A 27075-nucleotide genomic window follows, 5' to 3' on the forward strand; every position below is an offset into this window, starting at 1 on the left:
ACAATCAACTCACAGCCCCCTTTTGTGAGGCTCCATCTCAATGACCAGCACACCTGCCAACTCTTGCTTTTGTGTAGAAAAACAAAATCAACAAACAAAGCCTGGTGTTTGTAACTATTTTTTCTGAACTGTTTCCCTTCTTGCAAAGCATAGCAGAGTCCCATAAAGCTGTTGTGGCTGTCACATGACATGTACTGTCCATGCTCTCCTTCTGCCTTCAGTTTCAAATTATTTTTCTTTTCTTTTTTATTTTGTATTATTTTGGAGGCGGCAGAGTTCTGTATAAAACCAACAACCCATCAAACAAAAGAAAAAGTTTACAGTTGTAAGTGCAATGACCTTTATCTGAACATTGTAAATGATGTGTGTGTCCTGCTGTGCTCTGTGAGAACTTGTAGTATTTCAGTGTAACACCTCATGTATTGTGATTCCGTATGGCAAGTTGCCCTACAAGGTATTTCTGTGGAAAGCAGAATAAAAGAACTTGATATGATTTACAAAGTGCTTTAGCTTAATCTCTGACTCCTGGAAACACCTGAACTTGAGGGACCGCCTTAGCAGAGTTTTCCTTAGTATGTGAGTCCATTAATCTTTTTGGGGTCCCATCTAAGTTAACAGCAGCACCCAAGTAAAAAAGATCAACTTGAAAACATTAGTCACTGCCTTCTAGCAAAATTGACAGTATTGCAAATGAAGTCAGCCCAGATAACCAAAGCCATCCAGACCCCATTCTACCACCAGCTGAGAAGGTACAGAAACATCAGTGGCTCAAAAAAAATCTCAAAAGGCTGTTTAATAATTCAAGTAGCAAAGAATTATGGTAGTTCTTGGATACCCAACAATCATACCAAAACAACTGGGGAGGATTCAAACTATTGTTTTATTTATTGATACAGCAAGTCACCAGAGCCTAAGGATCAATAGTACGTATAGGTTACAATGTAAAAAAACTTGAATACATATAAAATACAGTTAAGCAGATATATAATCACTTGGATAGTACACACTTAGCAATAAGGGTGAAGCTAAAAAATTTGGTGAGATTTACATATTTTTAAATGATTAGGTACAAGCAAGGCTATGGCTTTCATCTGTAGTCTGACTTCTTTGTTAAGGATGAGAATGTGCTATGACTGTCACTTGTCCTTGAGATGTTAGGTCTCCTTGGTTAACCTGATGCTTCCATCTAAATCAAAAGAGATCCTTTTTTGTTCTTTTAGCACTACTTTATACAACTCTGTGTGTTTGTGGTTGCTTTGAAGCCAAAATGTGCTAAGAAAGCAAGATATCCCTCATGGCCAAGGGATTTCTCTCAGACTGTGTTTTATTACAAGTATATCTGCTTTAAATACTAGCAGCCCATATTGAAAACTAGTTTTGCTATCTTTATTCTGGATATGATAGAAAGCATAAAAGTATAACTAATATGCATCCATCCCTGTAAGAAAAAGGACAATGTTCATACAAATTGACCCAAAAAATGTCCATTGTGCAGATCTCAATGGACATTCTATCTCTGAACTACACCTTCCCATAAATCCAGATTATACTACAGGTATAATTAATCCATTAATGACACTACTGTTTAATATGTATAGTTCCAAACTTGTGTTGTTAATATTTGGGACAAATCTTGTAAGACAGAAAAAGTATTTGGTACAGATCCTATCAATGGGATAGTTACCAATGGCAGCTGCATAAATAGCATGTTACAGTAGTCAAACCTTCATATTACCGCACCGTATTCAATAGGTATAGATCGCATAAAAAGAGTTCCCTGAAATGCAGCTGGTAAAAACTTACTTGGCTTTATTGCAGGCTAGACATTCAAGCCATTTGCATACCTGGATGCAACCCAAGGCTATGAATCAGAACAGCTATTAGCAAGATAAACACTGTCTATTATATGGTGCCTCTAATTTGATTAGATGCTGAGATGCTCAGCATGCTTTTCACAAGTGCATACAGCGTCATTTAGCAGGAGCTAGATAGAGATCTACTCCCCTCAAAATGGGGCTCCCCACTTCATGTGAACCCTACCATTTTAGTCACAAAAGGAGGAATAACAGAATGATATTTTAGAATTCTGCAAGCAAAGTTTTATAGTGGTGCTATGGAGTTGTTCTTGCTCTCCAGCTATTTAGGACTAAGTATGTGCAGCAATTGCTGCATTGTATTTTCTTTGCCCAGAAAGAGGCCTGGTGGCAGCAGACCTTCTAGGAGCACCAAGGAGAATTAGCTCAATAACAGTTTCTCCAAGAAAAGATCATTTAAATATGCTTCTCAACAACAATGCGATGAGCACTTCTTGATGATCTTCCTCCTAAAAGTGACTGGAATGGGATCATACTAGAAAACATTCAGACATGTAGTCTGGCCACTAATACTGCATAGTGATTAGAAGGAATGAAAGGTCTCACTGGAGCAACAATAGAAATGTCCCCTTTCTATTTCACAATGAAAACTGCTAGTCAGGATTACAAACATCATGTTCAAATGATGGGGGAGAAAGACAGAGCACAGCAAACAGAACAGTAGGTTGCTTAAGCTATCAGTGGAAGTCAGCAATGGGAATCTGATGAAAGGAGAAAGTTTAAAACTACACAATATGTGGCTGAGGAAAATAATAAAGAGGGAGAAGAAAGGGAAAGAATTTCTGTAAATTCTTATATTAAACCCACAATTAAAAAACAAAAAATTCAAATCATTCTATTTTGATTGATTGATTGATTTCACCATCCAACTCCAAAGGACTCTGGGCGGCTCTTAATATAAAAACAATGTAACAAGTTACAATCAAAATAAAAATCTCTTTATATAATGTTATAATTATATAAGCAGGATCTATTTATATAAATTTTAAGACAGGATCAGGAATAAGTTGTTACTGAATTGTGATTATGCTAAATCATTTAAATGTTTGATGAGGTTTTTTTTACTTTTTTTAGTATTTGAGTGCACTTGTAATGCGCCAAAGTGAAACCGTGCTGTTGAACCCCTTTTATTGTGAAGGATTTGGCACATATGCATCTAACACCTGCATACAGAAGCACAGGCATGGCTCATCACAAACAAAAGCCTGATGCATATTCAGGGCCAATATGGAGGAAGATGCCCAAGCAAGGCCCCTTCCAATAGGAAGAGTGCATGAATTTACAATGAGAAATGTCTTTTTTCAGATCTCCAATTAATCTCCTCCATCCCACTGAAATCTCCTACCCTTATGTGTTACTGTACCTGGTTTTTTTCTCACCCACCTCCATACGGATGCAGCTCCTACTCAGAGCCTGAACAAGCCATCTGCCATCCAGGACTTTGTGTGGCTGTTCTTCTGATTAGATTCAAGCCAGACATGCTATTCAGCATGTGTCATTTGTTGCCTCCAGCCACATTACCAGGAGGCTAGTTCCGCATTAGACTTCACAGGGAGAAGCCTCTCGACCCATGAGAGTTTGCTGGCTGGATAGGTAGAAAAGACACTCCCCAAAAGATCAATTTTGTCATCAACAGCAGCAAGCAGAGGAGGTTCACACCTGCTGATAGCCAACGTCATCTAGTGCCAGATTCAAATTTAGAAAGAGTAGTTGGCAGACTAGTAACTGCACAGCTTTCTTGTGGGAGTTGTGAGGCACATGCTATTCCCCATTTTGTACTGGCACAGGAACATGTAATCCTACACAGGCAGTGCTGACACACATTGGGAAAAGGAACCTTTTCTTTGCCAAGAGAGGTGCTTCTCTCCCCTATGGGGTCATGAGGCAATTCTCTCCAAGGTGACAGCCCAAAATGAGGCACTCCCATTGTGCAGAACAGTTTTTCTCAACCTCAACCACTTTTAAGAAATGTGGACTTTAACTCCCAGCTGGCTGGGGAATTCTGGGAGTTAAAGTCCACATACCTGCTGAGCTTGAGAAATGCTGGTTTAGAGGGTTTCCCTTCCTTCAGTGAAGAAAGCATTGCTCCCTCTTCATTAACCGCTTCTAAGGACAGCTCTCCTTAGAAAGAAGAAACGTTCTCCGTGTCTTCTGTTATCTGTATGAAATTGGCTTACAATACATCCTGCGCTAGCCTTCCAAACCCATACTTCCGAAATGTGTTGGGATAGCAATTCTTAAAGGCATTCTCCTTGGGAATTCTGGGAAATGCAGCTTCAACATATCTGGAAAGCCCAGAAATAAAGAAGGTTGTTCTATCCATTTTTAATCCTAAATTCTTAAAAAGTTGAGTCCCCATGAGGAGTTACTTATTTATTAAGCCTAGTTATTCCCTTTAGAACTTTTAATGTTATTTATTTACCTCAATTGCTTCCCTTGGAATGTTCAATGTTCCTTTACAGCCCTCCTTTGCCTGATGATCACTTTCAGTCTCTGTGACAGGATCCCCTGGTACCCCTTTGTCAATCTCCAGCTCATGTGGCATTATCAGATGCAGCACATCATTGAAAATTTGGGGTTGAGAAAGGACCAGTGGGACATTAAGCAGCTGAAATTCTCTACAGTTCTCTCCTTGCTAAGTATTTCAGGAGGAAGGAACAGGGGTAGTGGGACTAGTGACCTTATGCTTTTCTCATGCTCCCTTCTGAAAACAATCTAAGTAAGGAGTGCTTCTCTATCTGCTAAACATCACTAGGCTGCAGTTAAAACAATGTATGGTTTCACATACTTTACTAAGTTTAATTATGATTTACAAGACAAACCACAATTGATCAAAAGAAAGCAAACTACAAGTTTTAGTATGTTGCATTTTTAATGCTTAGATTTTTTTTTTGTTTAACAGCAAGAATGATGATGCATTCAACTAAATTTTTATCCCTAACCAGAACACATCACAAAAGCTTAAGCAGTGTAAAATATCCATATTACCACAGAAACTACAACCACAGCCTCCTAATTGTTGAAGCATGAGCCAAAGGACAAGTACATAGACAATCTACCCACTTTTGATTAAGGAGAATTGCTAACACTCTAAATAAGATGCTGAGCTAAGCTTCTAGTAACCTAAAGAATGAGAGCCATGCTGTATTCATTATCCTTATAAGTTGATGACTATCTCCAAGACATTTGGGTTGTCACTCCAAAGGGCTGGAAAATGCAAATAAGGCAAAATATTAGAGCTGTTTACTCTTTAGACTTAGAGGACTTCCAGTTAGGCATCGCAGCGTAACGGGCACAGGAAAATGGGGCTCTGTCTTCCATGTTCCATTTAGTCCTGCTGGGGACCCTAAAAAGAGTTGAAAGTCACCCCGGAGAAGCGACGAAGGGGCGGACCCTCGTCGATCGTGGAGGGGCGGCGGCCCTTTCACTGGATCAGAGGAAGCCCCCCAAACCGGCGGGGGAAAGAATGGCTACATTTATGTGGCCAGTCAGAAGCTGCTGACAACCAAAGATAAGCACTAACTAGCAATTTTTGAGCAATGTGAATAAAACTGGGTGAGACTTTATTCTCTTTTTATGACCTTAACACTACTCTCCTGGAAAAAAGAATGCCCAAAACAAAGAATCCCCCCCAATGAGAGAGGGAAGGGAAGTTTTGCCCCGCTCCCTCAGGAAAAGAAAAACAGCAAATTAATTGCTTTGGGGAAAAATAGAGAAAAGTACAAGATCAATTTGAAATTAATACAGATATTTAGCTTAGAAATTTATGGACTAAATGTACCTTTGACACTTTTTTTAAGAAAAGATATTTGAAAGTCTGTAAAATAGGCTTGGATTTAGAAAGCTGGAAGATGATGTCAACGACATCTAGTGGCGAATTACGGCACTACAATTTATTATGCTTAAAGGAAACTTGGCTTGAAGCCTGGACTTAGATAACTTTTTGGTGTTCCTGGAAACTTTCACTTTTGCAGACTGCAGCTGGGAAAAGGAAGGCAAAAAAAACCCTCTTGGGCTGCTTATCTGTGTTGGGGACCCTATTAGACTATAAAGACTACATACAAAAACAAAATGGATGTTTCATACTTAACCTCAAATGGTAAAAAACTATCTTTAACACTTGTCTCCGAAGCCCCCACCTTGATATACTAACAAGAAAATGTTAATGAATCTCAGAAAGAAATTCTTTCTATGTTGAAATCAATCCAAGAGGCATTTCTTTTATTTCATAATGAGACTAAAAATAATGCAAATGAGATAAAAGAACAATTTTCTAACCTAAACTTACAAATCCAGACAATGACTACAAAGAAGGAACTAGTAATCCAGAAAATAGAAAGAAAATTAGAAGAAATGGATCCAAAGATGGAGGACCTAAAGGAAGGAATTAACAGATACAGACAAATGAAAAATTAAAAGATACAGTGATGACACTGGAAATGGAAAAGATATCTTACTTGTCAAGATCTCAGAACACATTTGAGGATAAGGAAGAAGAACTGATTGAACAGATGATAAAGCTGTTAGGAGAAATGCTGAATATTGACAAACAAAAAGTGAAAAGAAAAACTGAACGAGAAGGAAGGAGGCTGTTTAATCAATATAAATTTGTTGAGCGTTCTTCCAAAAATACTTCAATCAAATTCTCTTCCTCATTCCAAACAATATATACAAAAACAGAGGAAGAATTACTTGATGATTCAAATGCATTGACTTGGAAAGTTATCTGGCGAAGGAAAAAAGCTGGAGTAAGACCGAAGAAAATAGAGGTTTTGACCTATTAGATGGGATATTATACTATTAAACAAACGTTTGAATATGGTTAAGAAAATAGATAACTGTTAGAAATTAAAGTATAATTATAATTAGAATGATAGGATTTGTAACTAGAATATTATAATTTGTTATGAGATGGGAAATATGAAAAGTCTAAAAGGGTTTGAATAAGGGAAGCTTTTGGTTACCCAAATATAATTTATTATAAGAAAATTATAAGCGATAAGAGATATTTTGATGGGAAATTAAAAAAATTTAAAAAGCGGGAAAAACAGGATATTGATTGAACAAATGGATTTTAAGTGCAAATGCAATTGAGGTATGTTCTGTCTAGAAAAGATATTATAAACTGACACTATATATCAGAAAAATGTGATGAAGATGTCTATATTTAATTGTATATCTATTAACAGTGTTGGACACAAAATAGACACAAATTGAAATCCACTAAGTTTGAGTTACAAATAGAAAAGAAATTTATTAGACTTCACAACAAAGTCTAAAAGGTAATGGTTTGCAAAGTGTGGTGGATTCAGGAAGGCAAACAATGCAATGTAGCCAAGCACTGAACCACACCCCCAAATTCCAAAATCACATATTATTATACATCCTATCAAGACGCCCCATTCCCTCCCCCATGGCCCCATTGGCTTAGGCTTTGGAGGTTACAATCTATCAGAAGCGCCTAAACAGAATACATTATCTCCGCCCCTGTTTGCTTACATTATACTAATAAGATCCCTCCCCTACTATCCTGTTGACTCAACCCATATAGGTACATACTCATCAACCTTAGAGGAAGAAATGATGTCTTCCATCATCCACACCTGTCAGATCAAGAAACCAATTAGGGGTACCAGGAACCAAGAGGCACTGAAAAACAATTCCTAGATGGTGACTCACACCTGGCCCCATTATGACCCTGTTCTCCCCCTCCCCTCAATTAAGGTTTGTATGCATCCACTCAAGCAACTGATTATAAAATTATAAAATGGCATAACAATGATTACAGGATAATACTGAAAGTATACATTTTATTTTTAAACTTCCTTGCTTTCTCCAGTTATTTTCCACAACAGTAAGAAGAATTGTATTTGCCCAGTGTGGAAAAATGCATCCAGAACCAAGGTAGCACTGGATGGTATAGTATTGGAACTAGACTGAGAAAATTAATATGTAGCACTGAATTACCAATGGACCCAGACAACACTTTGCTTATTAAGTACTCATGATTATAAAATCAGAAAATTAATGAAATATGTATTAAAAAAACAGAGCTGTGGACACTTTAAACATAATTTGGGGGGAAAGACTTTGGGCCTCATGCAAGTGCAGTGACCTTTATTAAATCTGGGGGCGTTTCCCTCAGGTTCCCATCATTAAAGCTGTCTCCAAAACTTTAAGAGGACTCAAATGTTATGTGAAGTGTCAGCCCTGTATTGGGAAAGTGAGTTTGGGCTTTCTTTTTTCATCCAGTAGTTCTAGAATGCAGAGCACATGGTGTGAAACTGAATTGGGGGAGGGGGCAGGATTCTACATAGGCAGCTCTTCACAAAGTGTGCGAGGTTCATTTATAGAAGGCAGTGTGCACGATGACAGGCAACTTGCACAGTTTTTGATATTGCTTAACTCTTTATGGCAAATAGATGGGGAAGAAATGGAGGTAGTGACAGATTTTATTTTCCTGGGCTCCAAGATCACTGCAGATGGGGACTGTAGCCAAGAAATTAAAAGACGCTTGCTCCTTGGGAGAAAAGCCATGGCAAATCTAGACAGCACACTAAAAAGCAGAGACATCACCCTGTCAACAAAAGTGCGTATAGTCAAGGCTATGGTCTTCCCAGTTGCAATGTATGGCAGTGAAAGCTGGACCATAAGAAAGGCTGAGCGCCAAAGAATTGAGGCCTTTGAACTATGGTGCTGGAGAAGACTCCTGCGAGTTCCTTGGACTGCAAGGCGATCAAACCGGTCAGTCCTAGAGGAGATCAACCCTGACTGCTCTTTAGAAGGGCAGATCCTGAAGCTAAAACTCAAATACTTTGGCCACCTAATGAGAAGGAAGGACTCACTGGAGAAGAGCCTAATGCTGGGAAAGATTGAGGGCAATAGAAGAAGGGGACGACAGAGGATGAGGAGGCTGGATGGAGTCACTGAAGCAGTAGGCGTGAGCTTAGATGGACTCCAGAAGATGGTAGAGGACAGGAAGGCCTGGAGGAACATTGTCCATAGGGTCGCGATGGGTCGGACACGACTTCGCATCTAACAACAGCAACTCTTTATATTATTTGAGCTTCACTACGAAAGCCAATGTCTATTTCCATTTTAGATGTTACAGAAAAGAAATTGGGGTGGGTGGGGGACGTAGGGCACTCTTGTTCTGGGTTTCCCAAAAATCACATTGACCAGCACAGATTGGGGCAGATGTCTTCCTTCAGATATGGAAGAAACCATCTCACTCCCGCCTATCATACAGAGCTAAAGGATGAGCACACCTTTCGGGAAACGGGTATTTCTTCTCTCCCCCCCCCCCCCGGCACACACACGGTGGTGTCTCCCAGGCACCCTTCTCTCAATCACTGAAGCGACCGCACTTTTTCCCAAGGACGCGCAGCTCCTGAAGCCACGCCCAGCTCTCTCCCCAATCCTCACGGCCCTAATGTTTCCCAAACGCTGTACGGGCAGCTGACGTTTAAGAGGCTAAAGCAGGGGTAGGCAACCTCGGCTCTTTTATGACTCATGGACTTCAACTCCCAGAATTCCTGAGCCAGCATAGCTCAGGAATAGCTGGCTCAGGAATTCTGGGAGTTGAAGTCCATGAGTCATAAAAGAGCCGAGGTTGCCTACCCCTGGGCTAAAGGTTTGCTGGCTTCGAAAAAAGTAAGCCCCGCCCTTCTTCTGAGCGGATTGGGCCAAGGACGCCGAACTCACGATGCCTTGGAATCAAAGCCTGCGCGTCCCCGCCCAGCCGCCTTTCCGCCCGCCCTGCTGGGACTCAATCGCCTCTCCGGGTAGAGGAAAGCTTGCCAGCTAATTCTCTACGGGCTGGCTCTGTTTGACGGACAGGCCCAGAGCCAATAATAACAAAGTAGCTCAAAGGCGCTGCTCCTCCTTCTCGACGGGAATCGAATTGGAGCTTCCGTGACTTCTCGGGGATCGGGGCGACGATCAGAGGACCATGGAACCCCCGGTGAGGGATCGGCAGGGGCCGAACACGCGTGTCAGTGAACGGCGGGTGGGTAGGCAGCTCCCTGGTGCGCATTGCACGGCGCTTCCCCAAAGGCCGTAGTGTGATGGGGATGGCGTGAGTAGCTCTTTCTCTCCGCTTGGAGCGAGAGCGATGGGGTGGGGGGAGAGGGAACGTGAAGTCTGGTATGTCTCTTCGCCTTTCTTGTTATTCCTGGGAAAGCCTGCCTTGGTCTCTCTTCCGGTACCTTCTTAACATCACATAGCGGGCAGCTCAACAGGTGAAACCTCTCTATGCGTAGCGACACCCTTTCCTTTATGGCAGGGGTCTTCAAACTTGGCCCTTTTATGACTTGTGGACTTCAACTCCCAGAATTCCTCAGCCAGCAAAGCTGGCTGAGGAATTCTGGGAGTTGAAGTCCACAAGTCATAAAAGGGCCAAGTTTGAAGACCCCTGCTTTATGGTTTCTTGCCGTGGGAGAAGGCCAATTTATCTCCTTTTCCATTGAAAAAAGTCTCTTCTCATAGCCATGAAATGGGGTCTCTTTATCCTCAGAAGAATAAAGATGTCATGAGCTGAACTTACCTTGATTGTGCTGACGCAGTCCTAATGAAACCCTACTTTTAAATATGCGTTGTTTGCACTTTTCTTTTGGGATTGCTTGCTCCTCTTAGAGCAGGACATGTGGTAACGGCGTTCAGGACCAGTCCCCTGTTGCCCATTTTATGTATTTTAGTATTCCTGTTACTACTTCTGTTATCATTTGTGCATTTCAGAGTAACTGTTTCTATCCATTGGTTCGTGTTGGTGAACCAGCTGAGTGGCAATGAATGAGGTGAGGTGGGGCTGAGTTTGCAAGTAGCTTTGGTCTGGCCAATTCACTCCATTCATTCCCACATTAGGATTCAGTTCGGCAGTTTCATCTGAACGCACCATGTACAAAAAGATAAAGACAAGTATGTACAAAAAGATAAACACAAAGGACAGCAGTGATATAATTCTGTCCTTCATGGTGATAATTCCACTGATTTGGGAGGGAATAAAGGTCAGGAACTACTGATAAAATCAACCTCTTGCTCTGCAAAAGGCCAAAATTTGTTATATCGAGAGCCAATACTTCCCAGCTTGCTGAGTGCAAACTGCCATAGTGCTCCCAGCTCATTCATTTCATGACCCTTGCTTTTCACTCAAACAATTTTTATAACTTGACTTCGTGCCATCAAGTCATTTTTGACTCCTAGCGATAGATTTTCTCCATGGCAATCTATCCCTAATCTTTTATTTCAGGACCCCAAGGATGCAGTCATTGTCACTGTAACTGAGTCCATCCATCTTGCTTCTGCCATATTCTTCCCTTCCACCTTTCCCAGCATTTGAGCCTTCTCCAGAAAGCTGGGTCTTTGCATAATGTGTCCAAAAAAAGTAGGATAATTTGAGCCTCGTCATTTGTGCCTCACATGAGAACTCTGGGTTGATGTGTTCAATGATCCATTAGCTTGTTTTCTTGGTTGTCCATGCTATTCTCAGACATCTTCAACACCAAAATTCAAATGCCTCAATACTCTTCCAATCCTCCTTCTTCAAAGTCCAACTTTCCCTTCCATAGAGTGTCACAGGGAATGGCTTCCATGATTCTGGTCTTTGTAGGTATAGACACATCATGCCGTTTATGTTTTCCAAGGGTTTTGTGGCTGCTGTAACAAGTATTAGTCTGTGACATAGTTCCTTTACTGTTTATGGCTTGCTCCTTAACTGTTGATTGCTAACTTGAGCAACTGGCTAGTTGCAAACATGCTGCTGGTACCCTTCTCTTGAGTCCATCCCAACTAATTATGGTCCTTTATTTCTTTATATTTGTAACGTATAGTTGCTGGGTGATACAGAAGAAATAGCTGCTTTGTACCGTGATCTGAGCCAGTACCCTTCCCTTTCCCATGCTTGTATTGGACCCGAGGTAACAACTCAGTATGGTGGCAAACATTGCAATATTTATACAGGTAAGCTATTTAAAGTTGAACCCACATCACTGGGTTTATATTTGGCTCCATAGAATTTAAATATCTATTGTGCAATATTGTTATCAAGGGTCAAATGTAACATTGGGCCCTCAATCCCATAAAACAGGTGTCAAACTTGCCGCGTCACGTGACATGTCGCGATGTATCACGACTTTTTTCCCCTTGCTGGAGCTGCGGTGGGTGCGTCTTCTGCATGACGCATCTGGCCTGCGGGTGGCAGTTTGACATGCCTGCCATAAACAAAGTAAATCAGATTAAGCATAAGCATTACTTTTTTCTAGCTCTGTGTTTAATTGACGTCTCTCTTCTTTCCTGATGATCCCAAGAGATTAAAACTCAAAAACAGTAACTGTAACAGTTTCTATTGCAGACAAAAGATGAGAAGGATAGGTTGTTACTGCCAACTATAATGTCTTTTGTGTTTCCCCTATTGAATGATGGTGGACTTTTTAAAAAACTACCGCACTAAAAAAGAGTCTGTTTTATTAAAGAAAGCATAATGAGTGACAATTTCCTTAATCAAAGCACATGGCTTATCAATTGCATTGGGAAGGTTACACAATACTTCAAACCTAGACTAAGGAAACCATTTGATAACTTGGTGCAGTGTGTGAATGCAGTCCTGATAGTGATTCTTCTCATTCAATAAGGAGGATTTTTCCTATTGTGCTGGATTAAACAGAAGTAGAACTCTTTATGTAAATCATATAATAGTAAAATCTTTACTTACAGAGTGGTCACAGCGGGACTTGGAAAGAGCTGAAAATGTGAAATTCTGCCGTCAATACCTCGTTTTCCATGACAACCAGTCCATTATCTATTCTGGCCCCTCTGGCAATTGCACTGAAGTCAAAGGAGAGTAAGTCTAGACTGCACTGGCCTCTCCTTGCTGCTGACCCAAGAAACATTTGAAATATATTACTTAAATTGATCAGGCATTTATTGGGACTAATTTGAGGATTCCCACTGTGGGCAGGGGATTGTTTAAAAGCCAGTTTTGAAGAGCCAGTTTGGTCTAGTGGTTAAGACGCCAAGCTAGAAAATGGGAGATTGTGAGTTCAAGTCCCAGTTTAACCATGAAAACCGATTGGGTGACTTTGGGCCAGTCACTCACTCTCAGACCAGCCCACATGACAGATTTGTTATTATGGGGGGGGAAAGGAGGAAAAAGGTCTATTGCAGGGGTAGGCAACCTTGGCTCTTTTATGACTCATGGACTTCAACTCCCAGAATTCCTCAGTCAGCTATGCTGACTGAGGAATTTTGGGAGTTGAAGTCCATGAGTCATAAAAGAGCCGAGGTTGCCTACCCCTGGTCTATTGGATATGTTCACTGCCTTGAATTATTTGTAAAAATAATAAAGGCAGGATACAAACAATAAAAAGATGCCTAGGTCCATTTTGCCCTATGATTTTATGGTTCTATATTTATAGAATATATATTATACATCTATATATATATTTTCCACCTAGACTGCTTAGTCGGGATTCTCCAAGTGGGACTCAAAAAGCCGTTCTGCGAAAGATGAGCAATAGCAAAGGCGAGGAAAAACAGTTTTTAGAGGTATGTCTGCCTGCTTCACTCCTGCTCAGTAAGGCTTCATGGCTTGGGGGGAGCAATAGGGGTCCTTCATTCTTTCTACTTTTATCACATTAAATTGCTTCTGTCTGTGGAAGCCATGTTGCAGCAGCTATGATTTGTGGGGCTTTGATTTATTTTCCCTGCAGGAAAGGACACTCTGCAGTTTTCCCCCATCCTAAGGGCACTGTCAGGGAAGCCTTAATTAGTGACTTCAGTGAGGAAGAAGCTCTGTGACTTAAACTGAAGTGTCTCTGCTCCTATAGGTGTGGGAAAAAAACCGGAAGGTGAAGAGCATCGAGTTGACAGCTCTAGAGAAGCATGGCCAAGTATATGATGACGGTAAGGCTTTCTATACGTTTCAGTTTCTAAGAGGCAAGAAACCAGCTCCAGATAATGGTAAATGATAGGAAAACCTTGGTTAATCTTGGAAAAGAAAGTCTTGAGTCTTTTAGTATATTTGAGGGATGGCTTAGAGCAGGGATGTCAAACTGCCGGCTCGCGGGCCGGATGCGTCATGCGGAAGCCGCACCCACCCCATTGCCGGCAATGGCAAAATCTTCCTGATACATTGCGCAACATCATGCGATGTCGCACGTTTGACATGGCTGGCTTAGAGAATCCAAAATCATGTTTGGGTGATAGAAAGATTTTAAAACTATGCCCACCAGGCTGTTGCTTTCTGATAGAAGCTAATGGGATGCTGCCTTAGGGAAGAAAATGCATACGCTTGAGCTTACTGGGTATCATCTCCTATTGCCAGATCAGTTTGGCTGTTTGGCCTGGTCACACTCAGAGACTCACCTCCTCTACGTGGCAGAAAAGAAGCGTCCCAAGACAGAGTCTTTCTTTAAGCCCAGAGCCCCTGAGCTGAACACTGAAGAGGAACTGGCCAAGACTGAACGAGACAAAGCAGTAAAGGTGGGGTGGAAATTCTCTTTTATGATTTCCCAGGAAGCCAGCCTTTCTGTTTTCCTTGATCTGAAAAAGCTGTCACGCTGCCCTTATAACAATCTGGGCAGGAAATAATGCAAAATCAAGTTTTCAGAACTCTGATTAGTAATCCATCCATCAAAGGGAAATTGTACAACATTCAATAAATCTCTGACTTTCAAATGAGCCTCTAATATATAGACAATTTATACTGACAAAGCACTCTTCCAATTTCTTAAAGTCCTAGAGTAGAGGAGGTTGAAACCTCCCATTTCCATGTATGCAGGGTTTTTTATTTTTATGAGCATCTGCATCATAAAAATAACTGTAACTGCTGCTTAACTTACTAGCAGTGCGAGAACTAACTTTTAAAGAGCAACTTAGCCTGAATAGGTCTGTTTGAGTGCTTTGGTGTTTAAGTCATTAAATCGGCCACGAATGTAATTTTCAAGTTCAGGATAGCATCCTGTCTCTTAAGAAGTGTTCATGTTGTTGCCTGTTCTTTTGGTTGAAAGCTAGCTGTTTGCTAGGTGTGCAGTTCTTGATATCAGCCTCCAGCAGAAAACATCACAGTCTTTTTACCATCATGAAAACAGCATTAATATGTGATGCTTTGGGAATCTGATGCTTGCATCTTGGCTTGATCTGAAGTAGCAACTATCTTCTACAGCAGTTTACTCTTAAGATGCTGTGACCTGCTGTGAAATTGCATCTATAAGAAAGGTATGCCTTAAAACGTTCTTGATCTTGACAGATATAAGGTTAGAGCGAGTACTGCAAATCATGGCCATCTTCCAGATAGGTGAAAATCCTTTTGCTAGCATGCCAAGTACCTCAGGGGAGCTCTGTTTTTTATGTTGTTTTTCTGCCTTTCTTAGGGAGAGCAGTTTGTATTTTATGAAGACTGGGGGGAAACTCTGGTAGCTAAGAGTATCCCTGTACTGTGTGTATTGGACATTGAGAGCAACAATGTTTCTGTGCTAGGAGGAGTTCCAGAACATATCTCACCTGGACAGGTCAGTACAGAGCACTTGGGATGTGGGGTAGTTGATTTAAAAAAGGTAAAGGTTCCCCCGCACATTTTGTTTCCGACTCTAGGGGCCGGTGCTCATCTCCGTTTCAAAGTCGAAGAGCCAGTGTTTGTCCGAGGACGCCTCCGTGGTCATGTGGCCGGCATGACTAGATGCCAGAGGCGCATGGAACGCTGTTACCTTCCCACCGTAGTGGTCCCTATTTTTACCTGCAGTCTAATTATGGCTGAATGTATATACGTTTGCTATATCTTGTTGAAAAGAATATAATAGCTATGCTACAACTACCTCAAAGAGAAACAGTTTGGTGAAGTGGTCAAGGAATCATGCTAGAAACGGGAGACTCTGAGTTCTAGATGGTGTACCGCCTTGGGCACAAAGCCAGCTGGGTGACCTTGAGCTAGTCACTTTCAGCCCTAGGAAGGAGGCAATGGCAAACCACTTCGGAAAAACCTTGCCAAGAAAACTGCAGGGACTTGTCCAGGCAGTCGCCGAGAATTGGACACAATTGAATGGAAGAAGTAAAACCTGCAATAGAATGAAAGATTCATCCTTTGGCAGGCAAAGAAATCATCTTTCTGGAAATAGCATCTTAAATCTCCCATATCAGACTCCCAGACAAAGGGATGGGTTGTGATTCCTGTTCACTCAGTGCAAATATTGGTGTGGGTTTTTTTCAAACTACCCTGTCTTTCTAGGTTGAAAGATGATTTCTGAAGTAAAATCTTAACTTTGCCCACCTCTTCAAACTTAACATTGTCTTCTCTGCTTCAAAGGCTTTCTGGACTCCAGGTGACACAGGAGTGGTATTCACTGGCTGGTATCACGAGCCTTTCCGTCTAGGCTTGAAACACTGCATCAATCGCAGGTGAGTTTCCTTTAGAAACTGAGGAGGAATCCAAGTGGGACTTGACTGTTTAGACTGCAAGAAGTGTAGAAAATCCAATAGTAAACAGATAAACTCAGGAAAACTTAGAAGTTCTTTTCCCCAGGATAGTTTGGGGTACAGCATTGGTTGTCTCCAAAAATAGCACTTGAAAGGGTATTATGGTCTTCATGACTTGTGGTATCTGCCCTCCAGTATGATGAAGCAACATCGCAGCGTACATAAGGATTATTTTTTCATTCTAGTATTGTCCATTTCTAAGATTATTATAATCGCTCTGCTATGAGCGGGGGGGGTGTCAGCTGGACAAGGCTGACTATTCCTTTTTCTGTTTAAGGGTTGAATAAAACGGTAGCTTAATTTTAAAAGAAAGGGATCTCTCTACCCTTTTCCTGACCAGTCTTATATAATCCCTTCCTACGTTACCACCAGCTGTTTCCCTTCTGCCCCCAGATCATCACTTTTCCATGTCGATCTGACAGGCAGTCAGTGTGGTGAGTACAGGAATCCATCTTATCTCTCAGTCAATGCATGCTGGTGGTGATTTCTCTTAATTCATTACCTCCCCTCCTACTGCAGAACTGTTGTCAGATGATAACAAAGCCATTTGGTCTCCACGGTTGAGCCCAGACCAATGTCGCATTGTATATCTGGAGAATCAGGTTTCTGGACCTCATCAGCAGTGTAGCCGTATCTGCATGGTGAGCACTGATTTTGAACTATTGGCACAAAACAATTTCAGGTAACCTGATTGCATCTAGCCAAGTCGTTTATTTAGTCTTTAATTTATACAGGACTTTGAACCTCAAATACTTTGTGGTCCTTGTTCTAAATCAGACATGTCAAACACAAGGCCCGGGGGGCAAATCCAGCCCGCGAAGTGGTTTCATGTGGCCCACGAAGCCATCCTGGAAACAGTGAGGGAACGGCCCCCACTGCCTTGGCCCTGGCCCAGAGACCCCACTTCTGCCAAAGACCCTCAGATTTGTCCTACTCCTGCCCAGGCCCCCATAGGCACCCTTGATGCGAATGATGTAGAGCTGGCCGTACACACTCTAGCCATGCCCACTCAGGCCACGCCCACCCTGGCCATACCCACCCAGCCCCCTGAGGGCAACTGTAATGCTGATGTGGCCCTCAATGAAATTGAGTTTGACACCCCTGTTCTAAATGATCCTGAGTTAGTTTGATCTGATTAGACTAGGAACTTCTGTGTGGCTGTTATGGATCAGGAGGGTTGCTTCTTCAACAACCTTGTGAGAGAAATGGAGGCAGAAGTCTGTAATGAAAGTTTGTTTTTTTTATCCCATTTATATCCCGCCCTTCTCCGAAGACTCAGGGCGGCTTACAATCTAAAGCACAAATCAATGTAAGAAGAATGAGGTCAAGTGTTTTTTACATGGAACAATTTTGTTTGGTCTTCCAAACTTGGAAGTGATTATATCTTTTGCTGCAGGAGAAATAAGTCAATATATTTATGAAGCATTTCAGTATCACTTTATTTATTGTATATATTTTCTCATTCATACACTACCTCACACTATTCTCATTCATACACTACCTCACTCTATTCTGATTCCTAGTGGTTAGCAACATGGCTTTCCATGACATTTCTTAATTTGAGAACACAAAGTAAAATATAGGCCAGGTTGTTGTTCCTGCCACATCCCAGTTTGATGTCTTTTGACCTTTTTTTCAGTATGACTGGTACACAAAGCTCACTTCTGTGATAGTGGATATTGTCCCTCGACAGATCCAGGGTGAGTAATACGATACAAATGGCATTCTGAGCTATGGATTTTTTGCTCCAGATGAATCTGTGACGGGAGGAGCATTAGCCACAAAAATCTATCCTTAATTCTGCCTTCTAAAAACAAGAAATCATTTAATGGCTGGGAAATGGCATTCACTTTTTTAATGCAAGGGATGACTTCAGGGTTCCTTCCACAAATCCTTCCAGGAATCTTTCAATCTTTGGAAAGCCTGATTTACTTATAGTGCTGCTGAGTATTTTCTATAGGGGTTTCATCCCTTCCCTGGCCCTTCTTGGAAGGATCATGTTAAGATGTTTACATTGCCAGTCTAGGAAGTGCTTAAAAAAGAAATACTTATGAAATAAATAAAGCCCAACCCATACATATGTCATATTTTCTTTAAAGATAAAAGTTGAAAAGAATCCCTTACTAGCTCTCACGTTAATAAGTATATTTCTTATTCAGATAGGCCAATCTGGGTGAAAGATGGGGGGGGGGTGTTCCAAAAAAAACTGGAAAATGCCAGATCTGAGATCTGATAAACAAAAGGGGATTTGTGAACACCTGCACATGTCTATCCTAAATATGTGGAATGCAGAACATTTAGAGAATCTGGTGAAGTATAGTTCCCAATGGAGCCTTTCTAATTTCATGAAAACAGCTGCTGCCTGCATGAATTTGTTCTCTCTTGCAGATGGATTTGCTGGAATATATAGCACAGCACTGCCTGAGCATTGCTGGGCAGCAGACAGTCAAAGAGTTGTTCTGGACACCACTGAGCGCAGCAGGCAGGTAAGGATATTGCTGGATTGTTAGGCTGAGCCAAGAGTATTTTGCACAAGCTAAATTTATCCTATCTGGCTAACCTCTAAAGCAGGCATGTCAAACTCGTGACGTTGCGTGACGTATCATGACTTTTTCCCCATTGCCGGAAATGGGAAGGGCGCGGTTTTGTCGTGATGCATCCAGCCTGCAAGCCGGCAGTTCGACATGCCTGCTCTAAAGGTTCTTCCAGGGGTGGCAGGCCCACCTATGGTGGGAAAGAGGTAGACCCCCAGAATACTTTACTAAACATTATTTACGTGGAGTTTTGATTGAGATCTGGGCCAGAATTAGGAAAATATATTATAATAAAGTGCCACCTTGGACCTCACCCCTGGAAGCTGTGATCTATCCGACTTTATACAATTTTGAGAAAAAGTTGACTTATAAAGAGTTATTAGATCTAAGTGGGAACTTAAAAACAAAGTTATCACTTCAGGAACAGGGGTTAAATTTAGATTGGTGGACCTATCTGCAAATTAGTAGTAAATACACGAAGGACAGGCAGAGGCCTGGAATTTGTCGAGAGCGCCATACCCTGGATAGGATTTTGTTGGGAGTGGATGATAAGATCTTATCTAAGTGTTATAAATTTTTTATGGCTATGGAAGTAGCTGAGGAGGGCGCGAAGGCTTTGATCCATGCCTGGGTGAGAGATTTAGGTTGCTCAATAGATATTGAGAGGTGGAGCGAAATTTGGGTTAAGAACATTAAGTTAACACGGTCAATAGCATACAAAGAAAATATATATAAAATGGTATATTGTTGGCATTTACTGCCGGCCAGGCTCGCCAAAATGTTTCCGGGAACATCCCCAACTTGTTGGAAATGTGTCAAAGAAGGCACATATTTCCACCAATGGTGGACCTGTCGAGAGGCTATGAATTTCTGGAAGAATATTCAGAAATGGCTAAGTGAGATGTTGGGATACCATATACAATTGTGTCCTGAGGTATTTTTATTGGGGATAAGACCACGAAATATAAACAGAACTACGTGGTACTTGTTACATATAACCACTGCTGCAAGATTGGTGTGAGCCCAATATTGGAAGATGGATGTTAGCCCACCCGACCAAATAGTAATTCAGAAAATAATGAACTGTGCGGAATCAGATCGGCTCACTATGATGTTAAGGGGACGAGGGGACACAGATTATTATTTGTCTTGGAGTCAATGGTACAATTGGATGTCAAAAAGAGCTATTAGTTGAACTTTATTACTTGTTATATGCAATAATTTCTCCTTTCTTTGTGGTTGCTTTCTTATATGTAGCAGGACAAGCTTATTTGCTCCTCGCAATGTGATGTAAACCGCTATTGACTTAATGTTTGCTTGATACACAAATAAACAAAAAAATTTAAAAAGGTTCTTCCAGATCAGGGGTAGGCAACCTTGGCTCTTTTATGACTCGTGGACTTCAACTCCCAAAATACCTGAGCCTACTGGCTCAGGAATTCTGGGAGTTGAAGTCCACAAGTCATAAAAGAGCTAAGGTTGCCTACTCTTATTCCAGATGATCTTAGGTCTGTTGTATTAGGTCTGTTGAATCAAGGAATAATCTAAACTTAAAGTCACATGGAAGTCTCCGAATTGATCTAGGATTATAATGACATAATGACATCTATAGAGGTGGTTATGGGTTATGTGCATCCTGGCATTTGTTGTCTTTTCTTTATTTTCCTTTCTCTTCTGTACTATTCTTACATGTTTAATTTGTTATAAATTGTGGTGTGAGAAATATATAAATATATATGTACAGTAGATCCTTCATATGCTGCTTTTCCCCTAGGAGTTGATTGTGGTGGATATGGCATCAAAAAGTGTACGTTCACTCACCAACAGTAAGTAAAAAAAATTCCTTATCTCAGTAACTGGATGCCGTTACCTAGCTGAAACATCTCATGGGGAAAAAATGCTAATATATTAGCTTATAACCAGACTGGCAAATTAGGCATACTTCTGCTTGAATATGGAGGTTATCCTGACAGGAACATTGATTTTTTTTTTCCTTTCCTAAACTAGGTTCTTCTCTTGGAAGCTGGGTGCTGCTCACCATTGACAGAGATCTGATGGTGGCCAGATTCTCCACGCCTAACTCTCCTCCTATGCTTGTAAGTTCTGTGTGGCTAGATATTTAACAAAGGAACCTATGTTAGAAATCCTTCAGCTTAAATGTCATGAATAAAAAATGTTTGTGCTTTCTACCCAACATCAGTTTAAATTCTGCATATCCAAATTTTATTGATCAAATAACATAGGATCTAATGCTGGATATCAATAATTTATATTTCTGCAGATGGTAGCTTTTCTGCCTCCTGCAGGCAAGGAAGCAGAGGTGAACTGGGTATGTCTGGAAGAAACCAGCCCAATTCAAGGTATTAGTTGGGATGTCCATATTCTTCAACCTTCTCCCGATCAAGACAATCCCCAATACAGTGAGTATGCTGAGGGGAAATTTGGACCAATGTAACCATCTGTTATTTCTATGCTTCAATTTGAGTTACTTTTCTACAGAAACATTTGAGACACTGGTAGTGATTTTCCTTAACGTGCAAATTATTACCTGTATTCCCAGGAGGTCTGGATTTTGAAGCCATACTACTCAAGCCCACTCAGGTACCAGAGCAAACCAAACTTCCATTAGTGGTGTCACCACATGGTAAGTTGCTTGTTCTCTTCCCTTCCCTTATCCTGGTACTGTAACGTCATTCCCCCATCATTCATCTGAGCTTGACTCCATTCTTTTTCTTGAAAGGAGGCCCACATTCAGTGTTCACCACCACCTGGATGCTGTATCCAGCAGTGCTCTGCCGAATGGGATTTGCTGTGTTATTGGGTGAGTAATAATCTCTTTCAGACACCAAGATGTCCGCTGGGTCATCAGGCATAAGGACTGTAGTCAGAGGTACATGCCCTGGGTAATCATCAGATCCTCCTTTAAGCAAGCAGTGATAGAGTATAGTGCTATGATAGTCAGTTCAGAAATCTTGATGTGGACAATATTTTATTATTCCCCAACATCTGTGCTTCCAGATGTCCATGGGCATATTCTACTCAGCCACACAATCATATTCACAAGAAGCTGGAGTCTTTTGACACTGGGAGTATGTCAAGGTTGATTCCAATAGTAAAATCCAAAGCTTCTAACATTATTGGAGGCATTGTTCTGCGCAATGAAATCTTGCTAAGGCAAATAAGTTTGAAACCAGAGAAAGGTTGGCTACCTTAATATTATGCTTTTCCTCCCTTTAAGTGAATTATCGAGGATCTTTGGGCTTTGGCCAGGATAGTGTGGATTCACTACCAGGAAATGTGGGTTTCCAGGATGTCAAAGATGTGCAGGTAAGAAAGTTCCTTCCTCCATTTCCAACAAGAGTGTTTGAAACCTTCACTACATGGAGAAATGTAGATATTTACTGTAGCAAGAAGGAGATTCAACTGTCACCCAAGGAGAATGGCTGTTTATATTCCCTTGCCAGATAAAACTCTCAGTAGGATAAGTGTGACATTCTTGCAAGACTGTACCTCCTCTAGAGATGTGTGTAATATATATGTTCTTATATATACAAGAACAGGAAACAGTAACACAAGGGGCTAGCCAAATGTAGGTTGTACTTTTCAAGGTAGGCACTGAGACAGTCTATCATATTCTTATCAGAATTCAGCCAAACATTTGGAGTGGATTGCTTTGTCCATATGTCTGTTCAAGATGCCGTAGTCCTTGCTCCTTTAGTAATTGTAAATCTTTTCCTTGTAGTTCTGTGTAGAGCAGATGTTAGAGAAAGAACCTCTGGATTCAAAGAGAGTAGCTTTGCTTGGAGGATCTCATGGAGGTTTCTTATCTTGTCATCTCATTGGCCAGTACCCTGGCACATATAAAGCTTGTGTGACCAGGAATCCTGTAGTCAATATGGCCTCCATGATTGGAAGCACCGATATCCCTGATTGGTGAGTATTTATGATCAGCAATGTTTTCTCTTTTGAGCAGAGGCTATCATTACTGATGCCTACTCTGTGGCTTCTTCTAGGTGCTTGACTGAGGTTGGGCTACCCTATGACCAAGCTGCTCTCCCAGTTCCTGAACAATGGGAGAAGATGCTGCTTCATTCACCTATGCAGTATGTTGACAAGGTACAACACATCCTTCCCTCTCTTTTTGTATATCCATTACTCTCAGATTCTCATATTTTTTTTCTAAGTTTCAGTGCTCTGATTTCCACTTTACATTCTTTCCCTTTAGGTTCAAGCACCAGTTCTCCTATTGATTGGAGAAGAAGATAGACGTGTTCCCCCCAAGCAAGGCTTGGAATATTATCGTGCACTTAAGTCCAGGGGTATTCCAACCCGGTAAGCATCTTGGGGTAGACTTGCAAAAACTGGGGGTCTACAAGAGGCCATGAGGTTACGAGATCAGGGAGAATAGAAATACATGCAATGGGGGGGAGGGAAGGAAAATTATAATCTGGGCAGAAGATGGGGTGAAATAATGATAGGGAAGGAAATGTCGGCCAAGTAATTGAATATTAGCTGATGCCTGTGTCTCTTTATATTTCTAGGATGTTGCAGTATCCAAGTGATAACCATGCACTATCCAGTGTGGAAGCTGAGGCAGACGGTTTCATGAATATTGCACTTTGGCTTCTCCGTCACTTGAACTAACAATTCCAGAAGCTTACTCTTTTTGGTTGAGGCCAGCTAACAGAAAGTCAAGTCTCTTCAGTCTGAAAGACCTTCTAGTAGCTGATTGGTACGCTGATCCCTAGTCTCCAAAGTCTGAACGGGCACATAACATCGTCCTCTAGGCCTGTCAATTGTGCTAGAGAGAGAAGCTACAAAGGCCAAATATATCATTTTGCCAAATTTAACATTTTATCAATAATATCACCCTTAGGGTAACTATGCAGAATGGTCAAGTACTGGAGCACTGATAAATATTCTCATTAGATGGTATTAGAATCTCTGTAATGCCATTTAAATGATTGGAGCTAAACTGAAAAGAATGAATTTCAAAAATCAAGCTGCAGAATGTATTCTTGAGATGAATCTTATTAATTTCTATAAATCCAAATTATGTAGTTTAAATACTTAGATTGGGAATGACTGGAATGCAGTATTTTGGAGAAGTGATGTAAAATCATTAACCTGAAATTTAATGAAGTTATGCTTCACAAAATTAAGTTTCTTGATGGCTTTGGATTAGAGAAGTCTGATTTTGTGGTGTATGTGAAAAGAATCTGGGCGTGCTTCTTGACCACAAGTTAAACAAAGCCAGGGATGTGATGCAGCTACTAAAAAGGCAAATGCTATCTCAGAGTGTGTTAACAGGAACACAGTCCAGACCATAGGAAGTAACTGTTCTAATCTACTCTGCTCTTGTCAACACCCTTTTGGAAAACTGAGTTTCAAACAGCATAGTAACATGGAAGCAAGTTCAGAGAAGGGCTACCAAGATGGTGAACGAACTGGAAATCATGTTTAGTCTAGAGAGACAACTAAGGGAAGATATGATAGCAGTCATCACATATCTGAAGAATTGTTTCACAGATGAGAGAACTGATTTACACTGTTTGCCCAGAGGGCAGGAGCAGAACCAAAGGTTAAAACTACAGTGAAGCAGGTTCAGGCTAGACGTCAGGAAGAACTTCCTGATTGTATTACTTGTCAGCCTGCGGTAAGTTCTCCTTTACTAGGGTCTTCAAGTTGGAAGCTCATCTATCACACCTACTATGGTGGATCCAAGACTCAGCAGATTAGTCTAGGTGACTTCTTTGGTCCCTTCCAAATCTGATTCTATGAATCTATTTGACAGTGAACTTTAATAGCTGTAGTAATAAGTCACAGCATGTTAAGGGTTATCTAGGAAGGAAAAATCATTCACTACCAGACCAAAGAATTACTGTCACTGCAATCTGTGCACAAATATCTAGTAATAAGCCTTTTTAACAGTATGATTAGCTCTGATATATGTCTATTTTTTCCTCGCACGAAATAGGACATCCCACATTCTTTCACAGAGAAAGAATTATTTAAAAGAATCTAAATGAGAAAATAACCTGTTACTTGTTCTATTTATAAAATCTCATCATTTTCCATCTGAAAGAATGCAAAGAATGGTTAAATTAAAATATACTAATTCACAGGATAGTTTCTGATTTACTGAAGACCAGTGATTTGAACAAGGACTTCAGTCTCTGTTGTGTTGTTTCACACTGCACTGCTTTATTTTTGGTTTGTAGTGATGCTGCACTGAGTAATGTATTGCAGGCCATGGGTTATAAGAATGTGCTATAAATGAAATTTTGTTGAGATTTTTATTGAAATAACAATTTGATCTTTGCCACTTGCTTCCAGATCTGGATATTTCCTGTCCCTTGTTTACTTTTCTGGCAAAAGCAAATGTGTTGAAGGAGATGCACATGGTGTTACCATGGGCAATTTAGCTAGGTGAACTTGTGTGTGTCATACATATATACCAGTAGCATATACAGTGCAAGGTTGTCCTCAGTCTACAACCATATTGGAGCTTGCCCAAGGTAGTTCTCAATTTACAACTGAAAGAGTGGTAAGTTGCCTACCCAGTAAGTTGTGACATAGTAAAGCCGTTCACCACCTCACTATACCTGGTTTTATGACATTTTTTTGCAATGGTCATTAAGTGAATACAGTCATAACACAAACCCATTGTTCACTAAAGGCCATTTTGCTGAAAACAAAAATGCCAATTTTCAGCAAAAACATCCTAAAATGCAGTCATGTGACCACAAGACACAGCAAATAGCCAAAATTGCAGGCTATTGCTAAGTGCCTAACATGGTCATGTGACTGTGAACTTCAGGGTTAGATCATAAGTACTTTTTGGGGGGTGCCATTGTAACTTCAAACAGTCACCAAGCATCTGGACATAAGTCAAAGACTTACCTGTATTCAAACACACATAAGATACACAAAGTTTCCTCTGATCAAATAATTAACATAGATTGGGGATGTGCCATTTATATTCTAATAGAGTATGGGCTGTTGGTTTGATCTCCGACCTTGGCAATTTGGCTGCAAACGTTTCGTCTCCATTGGGGGCGGGGGACATCTTCAGTGTGCTTTGAAGATGTCCACCCAAATGGAGACTAAACATTTGCAGCCAAATCGCCAAGGTCAGAGATGAAACCCACAGCCCAACTACCAACCAGAGCTACTACCGTAATATTCAAACATATAGGATAATATAAACAGATTATATTCTCCACAACTGAACTTAGACTCTAGCCTCCGTGTTGAATGTATTTCCTTCTCTTCTACCAGAACAACTTCTAGAGTGCTTTACAAATCAATCAAATCAGAGAATCTTTGCCTGGAAACACACAAGATGAAGGGTAATTGGTGAAAAAGAGAAAAGAAAAAAAGCTTATTCTGGTACTGTGATAATGCCCGATTCTTGTAACTGGTGAACTGAAATGGATAGTGTACATCTACAAGCAGCTGGCATGAAAATCAGTTCAAAGAGGAAAAACAAAAAAATAAAGATTAATTTGCCAAGTAGAATAAATGCTGGTTTTTCAACAATTATGGTGGCCCTACTTCTATGGATGGGGGTTTTGTTGTTGTTCTTAGGATGCCTACTTTATTTTTTTCGATTCTGGCAAAAACTACATTGCATGCTTGCACACTGTCCCATCCTCTTGTAGTCCATTCATTCCATTACAGCTTTTTAGGTTCACGTGACACCGGAACATATGCTAGCCACGCTGCTGGTTTCACGCTACTGTGTACCCACGACACGAAAATATCTCTACTTTTCCTCTCCGCCTTCCCTTCGCCTGTCGTCCTCCCTGTTCCCATGTTTTGCTGTTTTGACAAGTGATGGGCGGATTGCGTGAATGAGCCCGGGAAGCAAAATATCCGCGACTGGACATTTAGATAGGACGGCTGCAGGAGAAGAAAGGGCGGAGGGGAAAGCAACGCACTGCCTTCCCAGGTGCCGCGGGCGCCAGGGGCCAAAGTCGCCCTCTGCCCCCGGGCCGTAAGGAAGACGGTCGAGATGGTGCTGGTCCCGCCTTTGCCATCTGGCGGAGCCAATCACCGCGGCTTTCCCTTATCTCGTGCCCGCTGTGGTACTGCAGCGTTGGCCTTTCTGCAGCTGAGCGGACGCGGCTGGATCGACGGCTTTTGCTCTGCCAGAGCTTGACAAGTTTTCGGGTGGCGGGAGAAGAGAGAGTGGGCGC

The 27075-nt window shown here is 41.2% G+C and overlaps 1 protein-coding gene across 4 annotated transcripts; it reads left to right on the forward strand.

The window, feature by feature from the left end:
* Nucleotides 1-9766: 9766 nt before the first annotated feature.
* APEH (acylaminoacyl-peptide hydrolase) lies at nt 9767-25288 on the forward strand. Of its 4 annotated transcripts, none has more exons than XM_081319550.1 (23): nt 9798-9837; nt 10611-10669; nt 11702-11831; nt 12585-12711; nt 13325-13415; nt 13697-13772; nt 14194-14351; nt 15242-15379; nt 16171-16262; nt 16734-16774; nt 16860-16981; nt 17980-18040; nt 18729-18826; nt 20649-20700; nt 20882-20970; nt 21156-21294; nt 21435-21518; nt 21615-21695; nt 22113-22201; nt 22617-22807; nt 22888-22990; nt 23100-23206; nt 23416-25288. In XM_081319550.1, the coding sequence occupies exons 2-23, from the start codon at nt 10661-10663 to the stop codon at nt 23516-23518; spliced, it is 2181 nt and encodes a 726-aa protein (XP_081175676.1). In that variant the 5' UTR covers nt 9798-9837; nt 10611-10660; the 3' UTR covers nt 23519-25288. The 4 variants fall into 4 exon arrangements, with proteins under 4 accessions (XP_081175675.1, XP_081175676.1, XP_081175674.1 ...); XM_081319551.1 differs by having other exon boundaries at nt 9810-9882; XM_081319549.1 differs by lacking the exon at nt 10611-10669 and having other exon boundaries at nt 9767-9837.
* Nucleotides 25289-27075: the final 1787 nt, after the last annotated feature.

The sequence above is a fragment of the Vipera berus genome (assembly GCF_964194415.1).
Source record: "Vipera berus genome assembly, chromosome: 2".
In the NCBI taxonomy this organism is placed as follows: Eukaryota; Metazoa; Chordata; class Lepidosauria; order Squamata; family Viperidae; genus Vipera; species Vipera berus.

What these genes read in the sequence shown, in the direction of transcription:
- APEH (XM_081319548.1), top strand. Translation starts at nt 9,826, where the DNA reads ATGGAACCCCCGGTGAGGGATCGGCAGGGGCCGAACACGCGTGTCAGT. An exon ending in CGCGTGTCAGTGAACGGCGG is followed by an intron (nt 9,883 to 11,701) that starts GTGGGTAGGCAG and finishes TGTAACGTATAG; the next exon opens with TTGCTGGGTGATACAGAAGA. An exon ending in CCACTGAGCGCAGCAGGCAG is followed by an intron (nt 18,827 to 20,648) that starts GTAAGGATATTG and finishes CTTTTCCCCTAG; the next exon opens with GAGTTGATTGTGGTGGATAT.